This window comes from Corvus moneduloides, chromosome 9 (assembly GCF_009650955.1).
Source record: "Corvus moneduloides isolate bCorMon1 chromosome 9, bCorMon1.pri, whole genome shotgun sequence".
Classification (NCBI taxonomy): Eukaryota; Metazoa; Chordata; class Aves; order Passeriformes; family Corvidae; genus Corvus; species Corvus moneduloides.
In genome coordinates this window covers 31,103,277-31,121,465 of record NC_045484.1, presented here as the reverse complement: position 1 = coordinate 31,121,465, position 18,189 = coordinate 31,103,277, and the positions used below count along the sequence as shown (strand labels likewise).

The 18,189-nt window shown below is 45.8% G+C and overlaps 1 protein-coding gene across 7 annotated transcripts in view; it reads right to left on the bottom strand.

Annotated features, from left to right (window-relative positions):
* Positions 1–958: 958 nt before the first annotated feature.
* Positions 959–18,189, bottom strand: part of LEPR (leptin receptor) — a 29,455-nt gene continuing 12,224 nt past the window's right edge. For 3 of the 7 annotated variants that reach the window (XM_032118387.1, XM_032118388.1, XM_032118389.1), the window contains exons 6-19: positions 16,658–16,803; positions 15,805–15,949; positions 13,910–14,206; positions 13,640–13,754; positions 11,248–11,447; positions 9,620–9,771; positions 9,233–9,392; positions 9,068–9,150; positions 8,326–8,542; positions 7,403–7,585; positions 6,771–6,866; positions 6,293–6,395; positions 5,600–5,675; positions 964–4,539 (exon numbers count right to left, since the gene is read on the bottom strand). In XM_032118387.1, the coding sequence (XP_031974278.1) occupies positions 3,757–4,539; positions 5,600–5,675; positions 6,293–6,395; positions 6,771–6,866; positions 7,403–7,585; positions 8,326–8,542; positions 9,068–9,150; positions 9,233–9,392; positions 9,620–9,771; positions 11,248–11,447; positions 13,640–13,754; positions 13,910–14,206; positions 15,805–15,949; positions 16,658–16,803 (2,756 nt within the window). In that variant the 3' untranslated portion in view covers positions 964–3,756. Of the gene's footprint in view, positions 4,540–5,599; positions 5,727–6,292; positions 6,396–6,770; positions 6,867–7,402; positions 7,586–8,325; positions 8,543–9,067; positions 9,151–9,232; positions 9,393–9,619; positions 9,772–11,247; positions 11,448–13,639; positions 13,755–13,909; positions 14,207–15,804; positions 15,950–16,657; positions 16,804–18,189 lie in introns of those variants that run through there. The other 4 variants (XR_004241852.1, XR_004241851.1, XM_032118390.1 and 1 more) reach the window with 4 other exon arrangements.

Here is an 18,189-nt window from a genome sequence, read left to right as displayed (position 1 = left end):
TGCAGTGTCCTTGTCAACAGCAGGATCTGGGCACTGGGTCAGGCGCTGAAATCCCGGTGTTTTATTCAGAAAAACCTGGATGCACACCCCAGATAGATTTAATTCAAACCTTGACACAAGTTGCTTTCCCAGCAGAAGGAAGATTGGAGGAATGGGATCCTTCCTCTTGCAGAAATTCCCACCAGAAACCTGCATTTTAATTCCCTTTTCTCCAACAGGGAACAGGACATCTGCAATATCCTTGGCAAAAGCAGGGCCTGGGTAAGGATTTGACGGATGTATTGATCCCTTCTGTGCTTTAAAATCAGGGAATCATGGAATGGCCTGGGTGGGAAGGGACCTTAAAGATCACCTAGTTCCAAATCCCGGGCACAGGAAATGCTCTGAGCACAGCCCGGGATGCTGGAGGACTTTCTTGTCCCAGAAGCACACAGAAAACATGGATTTCAGTCCTTTCCCCTGGAGCTATAAAAGAAATGCCTAAAGGGGCAGTTTTACCTTTTTTTGTGCTTATTTAAAGGCAAACCCTTCCTCCAGCAGCCCCCACCAAAGCAGGTGTGGATTTCCCGGAAAAACCCAACTTTCTGTGTGTCCACCTCCATTGATCCCTCTTCCCCTCCAGCTTCCAGCTGCAAAGCCCACTGGCATCCCAGGACTTTTCCTCATGTGTCCCAAGATCAGTGATCCATTGTTCCCAAACTCCCAGGCAGGGAGGTGCCACCCAGGCTCTGTGGAATCCCTAGAAGTGTTGTCCCATCCCTGGAAGTGTCCCAGGCCAGGTTGGACAAAGCTTGGAGCACCCTGGGATAGTGGAAGGTATCCCTGCCCATGGCAGGAGGTGGAATGGGATGGGATTTAAGGTCCCGCCCAACCCAAACCATGAAAATCACTTTTTTTGCTGCTTCAAACATCAATCCCAGATTTTTTTAAAAAGGGGGAATTTAACTGGAGCTGCAAGTGACATGGAAAAGGAAAAATGACCCATTTGATTCATTTTCTTACATAAATGAGCTGCACTCCTGAATGCTCTTCAAAAGGAATCTGCAGGACCTTAATTTGTACTTCAGAAGCTGCACATGGTTCCTAAAATTGTTCGGTTCAAACTGAAAAGGCCTCTCCTGCTGAGTGTGAGGCCACGGCCAAAAAATCCCATTTCTCTGCAAAATGCCCAGATTCCCTGGGAATTGGCTCAGGATTGTTTGTGGCACAGGAACATTTCTGGAGAAGCAGCAACATTTTCCCTGTGAAGGAAACAGAAACTGTGCTGGGTCACTCCTGTGGCTGCTCTTGGGATGCTCCCAAATGCAATTCCACAGGTTCCTCTTCCCTCCCCATGCCCAGGGGCAGGTGAGACCCTCTGGATGTGCCAGGCACTGAGCCCAGGAGTGGCGCTGGCTGGAGGAGACCCCTCAGGGCAGAGCTGAAGGTGAAGATCATCCTTTAAACCCGTTTTTCCCCCAGCACCTCTTCTCCCAGCGCAGATCCCGGCATGACCCTGTTCCCTACTTTCTCCCTGGTTCTTGGCAGGGCTTTCCCAGCTCTCCTGCCAAGATGCAGCTGGAGCCCAGGAGAGGCAGTGAGCAGCCTCCCTACTCCAGACATTTTCAAGGACAGCTCCTGGAACAAAGGCCCTTCCAGCCCTCTCCGGGGTGACACCTGTGTCCCTTGCAGGGACAGTTGTTCTGGAATGAGTGGGAGCTTCTTCTGGCTCCGACAAAAATGTCCTTACCTTCCAAAATCCCCAGGCACTGCCCATTCCCACCTCCAGCTCAGCCAGGAATAAGCCAGGGACATTTTCCTCCTGTGGCTGGAAACAGCAATCCTCCATGGCTTGGGAAGGGCTCAGCTGTGGGAAACAACCTGACCTGAAGCTGAGGGAAAAAATAATGATGGAAAATAACTGGCCCCAGCTCCCAGTTTTCCCTCCCCGAGGCAGCTGCTGCCTGAGGGAGCGGCCGGAGCCGTAACCGGAGCCAGAGGCAGCAGATGGAGGGTTCAGGATATGCAGATTTTGGCTTTCTGTGGGAGCACAGCGAGGTGACGAGCAGGATTGAATGTCCCTTCCATCAGGATGGAAATGCCAGCCTGGGAGGCAGTTTTAGGAATTATTTATGGAGCTGTGGCCTGCCCTGTGCTGTGGGTCAGCACCTGGATTTGCAGCACGCTCAGGAACGCTGGGATTGCAGATGGGGTGTGGAACAGATTCAATCCCTTGGTTCTACACTGATCACACTAAAATCTTCTCCTTTTGCTGAAGCAGCTCAGATTTGCTGCATTTCCTGCAGGATTTTTGCAGAGGAGATCCATTTGTTTTCCTGAGGAGCACCACCTGCTCTGACCATTAGGAAAATCATGGGCTGGCAGCGGGAGGACGGGCTGGGCTCCCGAAGGAGGTGAAACCTGGGGATCTGCCAGTGTCCACTGAGGAAAGACCTCCTGCACATCTCCTAACTCCTGCATTCTCCCATTTCCCAGGAAAGCCTCCCCTGGTCCCTCAGCCCATCATTCCCATGGCTAATGCTCCCCCTGTCCTTATGGAACTACTGGGAAAGGACTGTGCAGGCCAAAATCAACCCCAGCTTTTTATTTCTTGGGAAAGATGATCTTCAAACACAACCAAATCATTTTTCTGGACCCTTCCATTAAAGGATCACTCCATTCTCCAGACAACTGGGCTCTCCTGTCCCTTCCCAACAGCAGGAAGCGAATCCTAAATCCAGCATCCCCCACAGCTTTCCCCTGGAATGCTACAGGAACCTGCAGGTTTCTCTCCAATCACAGTGCCAAGTTTTGGTTCCTAACATAAAACAGGTTTTCATTCTTCACCCCACACAACATTTTGGAAACCAGAACAACAAATCTGTGTCACATCCAGCCCCACAAGAGCTAGGTCAGCAGCTTAACAAAAACCAGCAGTGGGGTTGTGTGTGTTAAGCTGGGCTTAAATTCACTCTTGCTTTGGTTTTTGCTATCGTCGGTTTTGCCCTTTTGGTTTTGTCTCTCTGAAGTCTGACAGAAATTTATTCTTTGGAATACACAATAAATTCATCCTTCTTGTCTCCTCAAAATAGATCTCTGAAAAGGCAGGTGTAGAAAAATATTTATGAACTAGGAAATTAAAAAAAAAAAAAAAAAAAAAGCTTTGGCTTGCAAATAGGAGTGGGTTTGTTTTCCTGCTTATCCCAGAAAATCCAGACCTGGTTTTCCTCCCACCTGAGGCTTCCTGGCAGGGTCGTAGAGGCAAAGTGACTTCTCCAAGGCCATACAGGCAGGTTGGATCCCCCAAAATCCAAAATGCAGGCTCCTTGGATCAAATTCCTGTCTCTTCTCCCATGGAATCTTAGGAAAGAGCTTGGGAAGAGAGGTCAGTCTAAAAGCGCCCCGTCTGGAATCTTGTGTTCAACAATAAAATGTGGATGTTTCATTTTAAATACATCATTTTATCCAATTAACAGAGACACAGGAATTCAGATTCTCTTCCTGCAGTGCTGAGCCTTTCACTACTTGATCCATTCCTTCCAACCACATCCAGGCTGACTCAGCGACACAGATCATTCCCAGGGAAATGGCACATTCCAGCTTTTCCCCCACATAAATATTTCAGGCCCCGGATCAGCTCACTCCCTGCTCTCTCACCCTTGGGGGCTCCAGGCGAAGCCTGAAACAGAACAAGCTGGAGAAATCAGGAGAGGAAAAATGGGGAATGCATCAACACCTGGAAACACTTCAGGAATACTGAATTTGGGGATGATTATGTCACTTTTTCTCCGTGGCCTCCTGCCCTTTGGATGCAGCCATCCGGAACTGTGGAACATAGGGAACAGTGGCTTTAGGCTTGAGGCTGCTGTGGATAAACTCCTTGACATTTGCTGGGATGTGCTGGAGAACCGCCCCCTCCGTGAGCAGATCCGTGCTTTGGAGCTGACACATCCCCCCGGAACTTTCTGTCAGGAAAATGTCCCTTTCTCCCTTTTGCAGGGATGTTATCCCGAGGTAATAGAGGCTCCGCTCAGCGCTGCCTGGGAAAGCGTCGTCCAAAGGCTCCGAGAATCCCTCTGAGGAAGTCAGGGAGAGAGCCCTGCTGGGCTGCCAGCCAGGGGAGCCAGGGAATGCCACCAGTGCCCCACTGCCCACCTCCCAAGCACCACTGGAGAAGGCCCCAAAAACTACGGAATCTTCTGCTAGGAAACACTCATCAAAACAACTCCTTGGGTTCGTTTTCTGTCGGCAAAGCCCACTGGATTGGGAATCACTGATGACAGTGGCATATTTGAGGTCACACTGAGCCGTGGTTTCTCCGTCCTGGGAGCTCCTGGAGAAGCTGCTGCCCTGGAAGTGGCTGCTGGAGCACGCGGAGTCACATTCCGACTCCTGGGGGGTTGGAAACATGGAATCAATTCCTAAAAAATCCCGTGGCTCTTCTTTTTCCAAGGCTTTGGTGACACTGATGTCTTCCAGCACGATCTCTGCCTCCAGGAGAAGAGGCTCAAATGACATTGGCTCGGGATGCTTGGCAAGGAGATGCTCCAGAGCTTCAGGCTGGAAGAGAGATTTTAAAGCTCATTTATTATGGAACAGCTTTATTTCCCTATCCAGCCTCTGGTTTTATGGATCACAGAACCCAACACCAAAGGTCATTCCCAGGACCCTGGAATTTTGCCACATCAAGTTCACACAGCGTTTTTAAAGAATTTATAGTTAAAAATCCTCTACAACAAAATTTCCTTGACAGATTTAATCATTGATACATCAGCTGAAGTAGCTTTCCCTGCTAGGATTGGATTATCCAGGTCAAATCCAGCCTTTCCATAGCATTTTTGGAGCATTCCCACCTGAGTAGCAGCTGCTTGTTTGAACTGAGTGAGAGAAACACCTTTATTTGGGAGAAATGCAGGATTTACTGCTCCCTAATACATGCACATATGAATTATCCACCAGGATGAACTGACAGCAGCACGAGAGCTCCAAGGATAATTCCCTTGTATTTCCTAATGGATTCCAGACAAAACAGAAGAAACCCAGGTTTTTTGTGCATTAACAAACCATGTTTTACAGCAGGGAAGCTGCCAAAATAATGAGGAAAATGTCAAAATACCTGGAGTAGTGGGAAATTAAAGAGTAAAACTCTTGGGCTCTACTCAGCCCAGACTCGCTGTTGGTGACATGTGGGCCCTGAATTTGGGATTGGTCCCACACAAATCCATCAAATCCATCAAATCCCACACCAAAATGAACAGGGAGCTTTTGAACAATGAGAATAACATTTTTTCTCCTGCTGCCCCTGGTTTATCCCTCATGGAGGGGTTTGTATCCCTTTCCTCGGCGCAGCCCCTGCTGCATGGGCACCACAGCAAACGCAGATGAAACCCCTCACAGCCAAGGCCAGGGGTGTTTTGGCAAAGGCCACCATCTGTCACCTCTGCCACATCACTCATGAAGAGCTGGCAGATATTTATCACATCCAATGCATAATCCAGAGGCCCGGGAAATGGGAACATCTGGATGGAGTGAACAGGGCTGGATTTCCACTGGAGGCACATGGACAGAGCAGGAACAAGAGCTGGGTAGGGGAAAGCAGCGGCCCCAGGCAAACACAAACCTGCTGGAAATTAACTCCTTGTGCCCACGAGCAGTTCTTGGGGTTGGGAACGTCCTCCCAGAACAGCTTCTTCATCCTGAAATGTCAGGGAAATGCTGGAGTTGGCACTGTTCCCATAGGGGCTGCACTGTGCAGGGAAGGAATCTCTGCAATTTTATTTATCCACAGCACTATGGCAATGAAATAATCATTGAGAGATTATAAATGGCCCCAATTTAATCCAAACCATAAAGAAGGGACATTCCAGGTGGCAGTTTGGGAAAATACAAAGGGTATGGTCTGTGCTGAATGAGCCCAACCCACAGGGCCTGAAGGGGCTCCAGGAGAGCTGCAGAGGGACTGGGGACAAGGACCTGGAGGGACAGGACACAGGGAATGGCTTCCCACTGCCAGAGGGCAGGGATGGATGGGAGATTGGGAAGGAATTGTTCCCTGGGAGGCTGGGCAGGCCCTGGCACAGGGTGCCCAGAGCAGCTGGGGCTGCCCCTGGATCCCTGGCAGTGCCCAAGGCCAGGCTGGACATTGGGGCTGGGAGCAGCCTGGGACAGTGGGAGGTGTCCCTGGGGTGGCACTGGATGGGATTTAAGGTCCCTTCCCACCCAAACCAGTCTGGAACTCTGTGACACCAGTTCAGCAGAGTGGCACCAGTGCAGCTGCACCACCTGGACCTTTGGATAACAAGGAACAAGATACCTTGGATGTGAAACCAGCAACGCTCCCAGCAGCAACACTGAGGTGGAAAAAACAATTGGCAGAACCACGTGGAGGCTGCCATTATTCCCAGTTTCAAATCCACCTGGAAATAAAGGAGTTCAGCTATTAATGCAGCAAAATAATTTTTCTGTGAGCAAATAGTTTGCAACAGGGAAATAACAAACAGTAGAAACAACAGCTTAGATGGGGAAACAACCTTGAGCACCAGTTTTATTGCACATGGACAAACCTTTCCCTTGGGAATAAATAGACAAAAAGGAATTACTTTAAACAGGAATTTAATCCCTCACTCAGCTCAGCCCACAGAGAGTTTTCAAATTAAAGCTGAAGCCTGTTCACTGTTTGTAGGTACACTACAATGACTTTAGTACATTTTTTTTCTGGTGAGACAGAGGCTTTTGCATTTAAAGGTCACTTCGACTTCATAAAAGACACGGAAAAAGATCCTGTCAGTCACCTTCGGCAAACTGATCCGTGGCTCTGGCTTTGCCAACTCCTCCAGCAAACACAGGGTACAGGCTGAACTGGTACTTCTCAATCAGGATAAAGTGATCTGGAAAGGGGAAATCAGCCTTTGGAATCCACTGGCATCCAACTTTTAAACAATTCCCTCCACAGAGGCTCTGGTCACACACCCGAGTTCAGATCAGCCCAGAGAGGGCAATAATGCATCCATCTTTTATACATGCCTACCTCAGTATCCCAAGATTAAAACGATTAATCCAGCATTATTCTGTCATGGAATGAACACCTTATGGAGCTACTGCGATAATGTCTGAGGATAAAGTCAAAATGCAAAGGAAATGCACACATTGCTTTGAATAATTAGCTGGTGTGTTCAATATTCCAGAACTAATTTTATTGTATTGCCACAAAATGAACTCGCTCCAGAGCTTCACTCTCTGTTAAACTGATTATTAATGCAACAGTCAATCTTCTAATGAGCATCAAAATTTGGTTTATTGGTCCTTACAATGAAAGTCATTAGAAACAGGAAGGGGGAACAAGGGCTCAGAGCTCAGAAATTCTACATTTTTTCTGTTCCACACCAATTAACATAATAAATTTTATTTCCAAGCACACGCTCACCATAAATAAAATACTTCCTGAGATTTGGAGGAACTCGCAGCCATTTCATCTCCTCCTCTTTGTTGAGGTTCTTCCACTCAATCACAAAGGATGTTACCTCAGGGATGTGGGGGGACAGAGTCCAAACCACAACCACACAGGTGCTGTTCACCAGGTAAGCGCTCAGGGATTGCACAGCATCCACTGGGAAAACAGGAAAAACACCTGGGATCCACATCCTATAAACTGCACCACTGCTAAAGCTCCACCACTTTATCACTCTCATGATCTTCTCTATGATAAAGCCACAGCAGCAGAGAGATTTTTCTTTAAGTCACCAAAATTTGGGTGACACTAAACCAGTCCCAAGCACTAAACAGATCGGGTTTCTTACAGACATGAAATATCCCAATTCTCACCTGCAGTTCCTTAATTACCCTTAACCAAAAAATTAACAGCTCCTGAATTCTCAAGAATAAATTCAGCGGAGTGCAGCCAAATCCAGGAACTGCTGCTTAGGAAGTTGAGCAGGAATTGCTGCTCAGGAAGTCTGAGGACTCTGTACCCTGGCAGCCCAAAACAAGGCCACATTTCATTCTGGAAACAACAAAATATTCCCCAGCAGGAATGTTGGGTGTTCCCAAATCAAAGGAGATGGAAGATCAGTTCTCCAGCAGGATTTAATTGTTCTTTGATTAAGTGCTTTATATTTTATTAGAAAAGGGAAGACAGCACAGAGGCAGACAACTCATTTCCCAGCCCAAAAATCATCAGGATTTTCATGATGGAAATTTCAGTTTTCCAACAGCTCTGTTGGTGCTGAATGTATCCCCATAAAATATTCTTTCTCCTACCAGAGGGAATTTTATCCCAAAGAAAGCTTTCCCCATGACCATCACAAGGATTCCCAGCATTTTCCACATCCCACTTGTTGCTGCTCTTACCTGTGCTCATTTGCTGGGATAGAGTTAAATTAGAATTAACTGCAGAAATTCCAACAGAATTCATGGCTAAAATGGTGATGGTGTGTGTTGGCTCAATCCATGGAAAGGACCAGGTGGTGCCATGATCCACGTATTCCTCCCAGGAGGGGTTTCCTGGGATCTGGTGCTTTATGATGTATCTGCTCACGCTGCACAACGAGTGATTCTCCATCAGGGGCTGCAGCAATTAATAACTGGGCATTAATTCCTGAATTCCTTCCCTACTCCCTGATTCCCTGAGTGGGAAGCTCCAATTTTAAGGAAACAGGACTCAGTAAGATATTCTGACTCCTGGCCTTTTAGCCAAGGACTGGAGTCCTTTGAAAGACTTCATTTCCTGTGTCCCACTCTGAGAGCTGACCCTTATTCCCTCTTTTCCCAGCAAAGGGAAGTGAAGGACAAGGAAAGCCAAACTTTAGGATTCCTACAGGAATTCCCTGGTTTACACATTTTTCAGAGTTCAAACCCCAGAGCAGCACATGAGCAAACAGGAATCCCAGAATTACCCAGAATTACCACCAGGATTCACCTCTTGCCTCTAGGATGAGCCAAGCAATTGTCAGGAACACAGAAAAAGGCAAATCCCAAATTCCCACAAGCACTGACGGCCTGAGTTTGCCTCATGTGCGTGTCAGACTCCCTTTCTGGCAATTCCACCTGGATTTAGGATCAAAGGGAAAGCCCCAAATGCAGCTGCTCCCACCTTCCACACAAGTGTAACATTCCTCTGCTTCCTTGCTGGATCCTCAGAAATGATTCTCCAAAATTCAGGGCCGTGCAAAGGAGCTGCAAAACGACAATTTGGGAAGGACAGTCACACCTGAGTCTGGAAAATCCCAGCCCTCAGGATGTCCCTGGAAGCACAGACCTCTGATGTCCTGCACGAGGGTTCGGGCTGCTCTGCTCCAGTCGCTCCAGAATCCAGATCCATCCAATTCCCTGCACCGCACCTGCACCACGTATTCCACACAAAGCTGCTCAACTTTTATCACAGCTGAGCTGCCTGTGGAGTTTGGGACTTCATAAAGCTGGGAGAGAAGGCAAAAAAAGTCAGAGTGAGAACAGGAGGATGTTTAGGCAGCTCTTGGAGTCAAAATTCCTGAAAATGAATCCAGTGAGGAAGTGGGGTTATGAGGAATATTCCTTTGCTAGACACTGTGATTTCCTCCATGGATAAATTCCATAAAAAGCAGCTCCACAGTACAGGCCAGCAATGCAATGATCCCTGCTCCCATCCAAATGAAACAGACACTACCTGCCATGGAATCCCTTCCCTGTTCCCTGCATTCCAGCGGATCTGGAAGGTCAGATCCCTGTTGGCAAAGACAGGCTTGGTCCAGCTCACGTTCAGCAGCCCCACGTTCCTGGTGAGTTCTGCTCCCACGTTGGAAGGGGGGAGAGGCTTTACTGGAAAATGGAAAGATTGAGAAATGACTGCAGTGTCTGCACTGACAATTCCCATTAAATCAAAGCATGGATTACTTTTCCTTGTCCCAAGAGTGGCAGGTAACACACAGCCTCTGCTATTCCAAGGAAAGCAGGACTGTGCTGGAAACACAGAATCCATGGGAATGTTTCCACGGATTTCACTTTCATTTAAAGCAAAACAGATTATTTTGATGCTGGCACCTGGTGCCTGCCCTGGGATAAAGAGCAAAAGACAGAGCCTTGCAATAAATTTAGAGGTTTAGGTTGGATATTTGGGAAAATTTCTCCATGGAAAGGGTGGTCAGGCATTGGAACAGCTGCCCAGGGCAGTGCTGAGTCCCCATTCCAGGAGGGATTTAAAATCCATATGGATGTGGCACTTGGGGACACGGTCAGTGGTGGCCTTGGCACCCGGGCATGGTTGAACTCCATGGTCTCCAGGGGCTTTTCCAACCTTAGCAATTCCACAACTCCATTATCCTAATGGGGTCAGCCCTGCAGAAAGCAGCAGCTCCTGTAAAGCTGGTGACAGACACTGTGCAGTGATTAATGGAAATGGTTTTATTTTATTAATTGGAAATTCCCCCCAAATCCAGCTCCTCCAGAACAGGAATCTCCCAAAGCCCGTGACTGTTAAGCAAGCCAAGTTGGAATAACTTATTTTGGATAATCAGATGTGAAAGAGGAGAAAAAAAACAATAAAAAAAAAATTTCATTTTGGATGGTGCTAGAACGGGTTTGTTTTGGTTTACTACAAAACAGAGCACACTGCATTCAGGATAAATCATTCTATTCGTTGTCACCACATAATAAATGCATTTTATAATTAAATAACTAATTTATTTCATAATTATATGACTCTAACTTATTTAATGTAGCACCTCTAGGGTCCAGCTGCCTTGTTTGCTCTCACCTATGTTCACATTTGTGCCCAAAAGATACCCAGTGAATACTCTGTCACAGAGCAGATGAGAAGAGGTGATTTGCACATTTTGGTGCACCCAAACAGTGCTCCTGCCTCTTGTTTTCATCCAAATTTAAGTGCTCTGTGTGTCACAAAACTTTGCAGTAGCAGGAAAGAGCATGGGCAGTGCCCATGATTTTAAATGGATATATAACAGCGTAAACAATACACTGTACTGGAATAGAAACTTAATTAATTGAAGACAAATTAGTCTGAAAAATTAAATAACCAAACCCTTAAAAATAAGCTCCATTTTTCAATATAACACTTGCATTTTCTGTAGAGGGAATAACAGGCAAGAGTGGGTGTTTCATTTACAAACTGCTCCTGTGCCAAGCTAAATGTATGGAAATAACATTTAATCCAATTTGGTTTTTAAGGTAATATCAAAACTCTCATGTTTTTATTTAAAGCCTGTGGAAAAGTACTCTCCCTACACCATGGAAAATCCAGGGGCACAAGGGAAGAGAGATTCATGGATCTCGACCTACCCACATCTGCTGGAATGACACAAGTTGGGGAGGATTCCAGTGTTCCCAGGAAGTGCTCAAACTCTATCCACATGGTATATCCAGATAAAAGGAAAATAGGCTGGAATGTGCACTCGTAGGAATGATTCCTCTGCAAATGGCATTCCTTCACCTCTGAGTTTGGAGATGGGCTTGGAAAGTCAGAGCAATAAATTTGGCTCCTTAAAAGAGGGGAAAAAACCACATTCAGTTGCTACATTGCAAGTGTAAGTCTGGAGGGAACTAAAAGAACTGGTGGCACTGGAAGCAGCCTGGGATTTTGAGGATTATTTGGATCTTGAAGCTGAATCTGCATGGAATGGATAATTAACACTCCAGTGTCACTGCTCAAAGCTTTGGCTCCGGAAAAAGCAGGACATGGAGGCTCTTCCCACTGCGAAAAGTTTTGGTTTGACAAAAAGCAACAGGTACAGCAGCTCCAAATCCTCATCAATTGTGGCATTTTAGGTATTGGCAATAAACACAGCAAGGCAAATCTGCCAAGAATTGACTCCAGTCAGGAATGACTTTCAAAATCCCAACTGGCAACCAGAGGGAAGCTGCCACGCAGACCAGTCAGACCCAGAGAGGTCTCCAGGAGATGGAAATCCCATAAAAACATCAACTCTGGATTAAAAATCCCACGTCCAGTTACCACAGCTGGCAACAGAAGAGAGGAGCCCTGGATTCTGGATGAAATGGAACTGGATACGTTCTTGGAGTGGGAAGGTTTCAGATTTCTCCTCAGACTTGTGAGGAGAGGGCCAGAGAGGGCGTGCGTTACTCAGCTGAACCACCAGAGTTACTCTTGGTTGAAGTCTCCTCTTCCTGTCCCCAGGATTAAAGCAGTGCCTGGTGCTTTGGAGGTTGGGATTGGCATTCCCTGCTCCCTCAGGATGATCCCACAGGAGCTGTTTCTCTTGGCAGCACCGACTGCAGAGGAAGACGTAGTAACAACCCAAGCAAAACAAAACCCCAGCAGCCAAAGCATCACACACAGCACAGCAGCGCTGCACTCCAGCTCCAAAATGGAACAGCAGCAGGAATTTGATTGCATTTTCGTCTTTCAGGTCTTACTCTGAACAAATAACCACAGAAATAAGAACAAAAAGAAGGATTGGCAGCATCTGGGAAGGATTTGCAGGCAGTGTGAATGTCACTGTTTGATCGAGCAGGAACACTAACAAATGTACACATTATCACCTCCTACTAGAAAATTACATTTTTAGCTAAACCTGAACAGTGAAGAAGTGGGAATACAAGCCATGATGAGCAGCATGGGGTTTATTCCCAGCTCCCTGCCCAGCAGTGCACTCATTATATCCATATTTGTGAAGGCAGTTCAAGCAAAAGCTACCTCAGCACTCGGCCAGGCATTAATCCTGCCCCAAAAGCCTCCACTTGAACTTTCCAGCATTCCAGTTATTCCTTTAGTCCACAAAACCCTGAGAAATATTCACCTGGGCACCAGCATAATTCAAAACTCCAGTCCACCTCCACCAGAGAAGACAGGCTGGCTTCCCAAAGGATTAGGCCCTCAGAGCTGATGGAAGCTGTTTGCCAAAATTTCTGCATCTCCAGCCCAGCAGAGCAGTAAAATTACGGATTTCTGTCTCAGGAAGGGTTGTCTGTCTGTCTGTCTGTCTGAGTGGTTCTAGGAAGCTCTCAAGCTCAATATATCAGGGGTGGAATGGGATGAGCTTTGAGGTCCCTCCCAACCCAAACCAGTCTGGGATTCTGGGAATTGCTGCAGTCGAAGCTGCTGCCTCACAAAGCAATATTCCCTTTGTGAGCTAAGGTTTGATTCTCTAAGCAAGATTTTTTTCCATCTTGGAATGAATTTATTTCATCCTCTATTTTTATCTATCTGTACATAGGAAAAAAAGTACAGAATTACAGAAAAATCAAAGACTGAGTGGAGACCTCAGGAGGACTCAAGCCCTATCTCAGACTCAGAGCAGGGTTAAATTCAAATCACATGGAGCTGCCCACGGTCCCATCCAGCTGGGATCTGAGAGTCTCCAAGAACAGGGATTCTACAGCTCCCCCAGGCCAGACATTCCCACTGGGAATGGGCTTTTCCCTTATTTCCTTACAACTTGGAGATAAGAGCAACTGGAATAATTTTTGTAACTGCTGCAAGCAAACTGCTTGAAGAGAACTGCCTCCCAAACTGTTTGCAAAATGCTGAAAAACCTTATAAATATGATCTGTTACATACTCAGGTATCTCTGGTTCCCTTCCTGCACACAGAATAAATCCTCCTTAAAGAATCTGTTCATTTTATAAGTACATTTATCCAGAATTCTTTGATGCAGTAATATTTTGAGGAATGCTTTCCAAGCATAAAAAGAGAATTAAAATCCATCCATACCTGTAATATCTTAACTGCAAACTCCCCAGGAGCAAGGTGGTTGGGTTTGCAGACCATCTGCAAGTCATTTTAGTTAAGTATCCATCAGTCTCACAGGAGATATTAAAATCCATGTCTAATTAAAAGACATTAAAAGCTTAATTAATGAGACACAATGGTTGCTACAAAAAAAACCCCAAAGGCAATAATAAATGGAGTTTCAATGGAAATATTCCATCCTCACTAGGAAAATGCCCCAAAAGGAGAATGGAAAATCCTCTGGAATCTTACCTACTACATATAATTCAGCGTATCTATGGTGACATTCCCTACTTTGGTGACAACAGTACAAAGCGTTATAGAAGAAACTTCCTCTAGGTTTGGTTGCTTTCAAGTTGAAAAGAGTAACTTTGCTTACACGATTGTTCACAAGAGAATATTGGCTGGCTGGGATTTCTTCTGCTAAATTCAGCCACCAAACCACCTCCTGGGCCTCTACAGGCTTGCTTTTGTTTTTATAGATGCACAGAAATGAAATGTTGGAGCCAGCACTGGTCAGGGTCTTGGGAGGGAAGTACAGGACTTGAGCTGCACAAAAAGGGGGGGAAAAGGGGAAGGAATCCATTGAGATTTGAAACTGAAGCAAAAAACATAGAGCATTTGTCAATAAATTATTATTATTAATTATTAATTATTATTAGTCTAGTTGTATTTCTAGCTTTCCTACTTCTTAATCCCTGTGAACAACTACAGGTGCAGAAATGAGCCTTGGACTGTCTCCCTCCACAACTGAAGTTTCTAAACTCTGATTAAAATAATCTTCAATATCCCCAGGCTACACAAAAGGAAAAAAAGGTGAAAAAGATCCATTGAGACTCAAAATTGAACCAAAAAACCATAAACATATTTGTCAATAGAAAAATATCATTATTATTATTGTTATCATCATCCAGTTTTATTTCTAACTCTCCTACTTCTTAATCACTATGAACAAGAGCAGAAATGAGCCTTGGACTGTCTCCCTGCACACCTGAAGTTTCTAAACTCTGATTCAAATAATCTTTAATATCCCCAGGCAAACCTGAATTAAATGAGCAGAAAATCACTGGAGGGTGCAGTGCAAGCAATACACAGCAGCACAAGGGGAACATAATAAAATTAATCAATCTTTTCAGGAGTTGCTGTTCCTCCTCCTCCTCCTGAAGTCAGCAGGAGATTAAAGTCTCAAAACCTGGTTTTACACTGCAATTAACACTGAATTGTAGCAGTAGTACAATCCAGGCTTAAAGACACTGAATTTTCCAAGGATTTAAAGATGTGTGAGCTCAGCCCCCATCACTCAGGGATTCAGGGAAGCTACAGGTGGAGCTGGAACGGAGCTGTTTGCAAAGATCACCCAAAGCCAGCCTGAAAATCCTTTAAAGGTGAGGTTTGCTTCCCATACTGAGGAACCAGGCAGAGATTTTTAGGATTTCCCCCAAATTTCCCTTTCTCAGGCAGCAAAACAGATTTAGGATCTGTTGTTGAAGGTTTTATTAGAAAAAAAAGCTCTTTTTCCAAGGTTTAGTTCTTTCCTTGGAACTTAGTTTAAGCCCACAACACAAAAGTTTAACACAGAGCACAGGTGCCCATGTAAAGGCCCAGGAAAAGCACAGAGTTCAGAGAATTCCTGTGACAGCACAGACCAAAATATTCCCAGGTGGGGAATATTTAAGCAGAGTGTGGAAAAATACAAAATAATCAGAAAGTCAGTTTCGCACAGGGCTCAGCATTGCAAACCAAGCTGGACTATATAAAAAGTACATTTCATTTTGCTCTGGGCCTTTAGTTCAGCTACAAAACCAAAACCAGAGGTGAGAGAAAGCATTAGGAGAAAAATCTTGAATTGAGGGGAGGTTCAGTGCTGCCAACTGAAATTGGAAATGGAAAAGCTCTGAGGCAAAGAGCTGTTTCTGGGTCTGAACAGGGGCTGGTGAGGGAGTGACAGCCACGGAGGTGTGTTCTCCAGAACCCCTAATGCCAGCCTGGCACAGGGGAGGAGCTGAGCCTCAGGCAAAGCCAGCCACAGAGGGCAGAAGGGGAAAAGCTCCCACAGGATTTTTCATCCCAACTCATGTTCTCCAATACCAAATCCACTAAACAAACTGGGAAATCAGTTTTATTCCAAAAGCCTGCAGGTGTCCTACCTCCCAAAGTGGGGTTGTAGGGTGTGCTCCAGTCACTCCAGAACCCTGGACCACGGAGATTCCTGCTCCTCACTTGCACTGAGGATGGAGAGTCAAGTAGGGCACTGTCTATGGCCACTGAGGTTTCCAGAGCAACCTGAAGCATCTGTTGGATTATCAAAATCCATTATTGTTGTAAAATGAAACAGGAAAGGAGACAGAGGGAAGCAAAACAAATAATCTATAAAGTCAGAATTCTCCTCATGCCTTCTCTTTAAACTCAGTTTTTGGGAGTGCTGAGTAAATCGATTTACTCCTTCAAGAGACAGGAGATAATGTCCTCATATTCTACACAAGGATTTTCTAGGTTTTTAGGTAGCAAGTTGGATTAAAAAGCTTTCTCCTTTAAATTTACTGTCAATCTGAGAGTGGTAGAAGTTGCATAACTGTGGAAAACAAGTTGTATCATTATGGATTGCTAATTAACAGCTGCTTGTTATTCCAGAGCCACTTGCGTGGTAGAACAGAAAAGAACCCTATTTATACAAAACTTATAAATATTAAACATAGATGTGTTACAGAACATACAGAGTGCTGAAAGGAAATGGGTTTAGACGTCACAGAATCCAGGATTTCATCCAAAGAGAAAAATGGGAGCTTGTTTGTAAGACCCAGCAGGAGATGGGGCTTCTCTCAGTGTTTACAGATGCCCAGTCCAGCTTCCCAGCTTTTCCAGCTCAGGAGTAAGCAGCGTGCTAAGCCCAGCTCCACCAGAGCAGCCATACTCTCAACCCAAGGCCAAGGAGGGTGGTGGGAACCCCGGGATTTGGGAGAGCCCCCCACCCTGGAAAGCCGAGCACCGGCGCTGCCTCACCTGGCACTCCCCGTGTCCCGGGGGAGCAGAGATCCTCACTTGGTGCTGCAGAGGGAATGGCAGCAGCACGGGGCTGGACCAGCAGAGCTTCACCTGGCCCCTCTCAGCCAGCTCCAGCTGCAGGTTCACAGGGGCCTCAGGCTTCACTGCACACAAATTCATTGGCAATTTAGCCCCAGCTTCACCCAGGACTGCTGGGTTTTACTGAGTCACAACTCTCCCTCAGAACTGAACTCAAGTTCTCCTGAACTCCGTTCTCAAGAGCTGCTCTGCTGCGTGGCAGTGATGTGTAACACCCCTGCAAAAGTCACCCAGGCACTGGTGCAGTTACCAAGAAATGCTGTTTGACCTCCCACTTCCCTTAAATCTGCAGGAATTTCTTCCCTCAGGCCACAACTCTTCCCTGGTTTACCTGCCTTGCTGAAAAGAGGGAATGGGGAAGTGAGGGATGGGAGTGCTGCGAAAATCAATTTGCTCCTTAAAATGGCCTCAGACTGCACACAAGGATTTTCTAAATATTCCCATCCTTCCACAGGGATTATGGCTCTGAAAGGATGTCTCCAGGAGAGCTGCATTAGGACAAAGTAAAAAGGGGGAGTTTGGATAGTCCCATCAGGATGAAGGGAACTCTGGAGTGGGGAATGGATGGGCAATCCTTAGGATTACACTCCTTGGACAATCACAAGGAATCAAGGCCCTACTTTTACCTGTTACTGAGACCTTGACTGGCCTTGTCCTCATTCACAGCCAAGTTTCTCCCATGGAAGAGTAAAATCCCGCTCCAAACCACTGCAGGGTGAACACCACGTGCAAAAGCTGAAGGGAAAACATCCCCAAAAATCTTGGGCAGTGGGCAAATGTTCCCTTCAAATTCCATCTGCACTGGTGTCCAGCTCTCCAAGTGGTATTACTGGAATCTCACTCAGTTACACCAAAAATATCTTATTATTTTCACTGTAAATCCACCACACTAAGTCAAATTTTATTTAATTTCTACTTCTAAACCATCTCAAAGCAATTAACTTAATGAAAGCCAGCAGGGAGTGATTGGGGAGGAGGCAAACAAAGTCAGTGGCTTTTCCATCACAATTCCCTGATTCAGATCCCACTTCCTGAACACAGATAATGATGGTTGTGATGCCACCTGCTCCACTATAAGCAAATAAAATCCACATGACACAAGCATTCAGAGTTTTACATTCAAAATAGTTTTAATTGAGCTAAATCTTGGCAGAACATATATGAATATTATGCATTTCTAAAACATACTTCCCTAAGCAGAGCAAACTCATTATGTCATTTTTAAATACTGGCAGACTCCAGCCTGAATTTTTAATTTCTTCCTGTAGCATCATCTCAAACCAGCAGGATGAAAAATGCCACCTCTCATCTTCCAAACAAGCCCACCCAGAGACTTTTAACTGGTTCTGTCTGCAGAGCGCACCAGTTAGGAGGAAGTTCATAAAATTCCCAAGTTTTTAAGTTAATAAGATGTTCATAAAACTTTAATTTTTTTCGCCTGCAGCTGACAG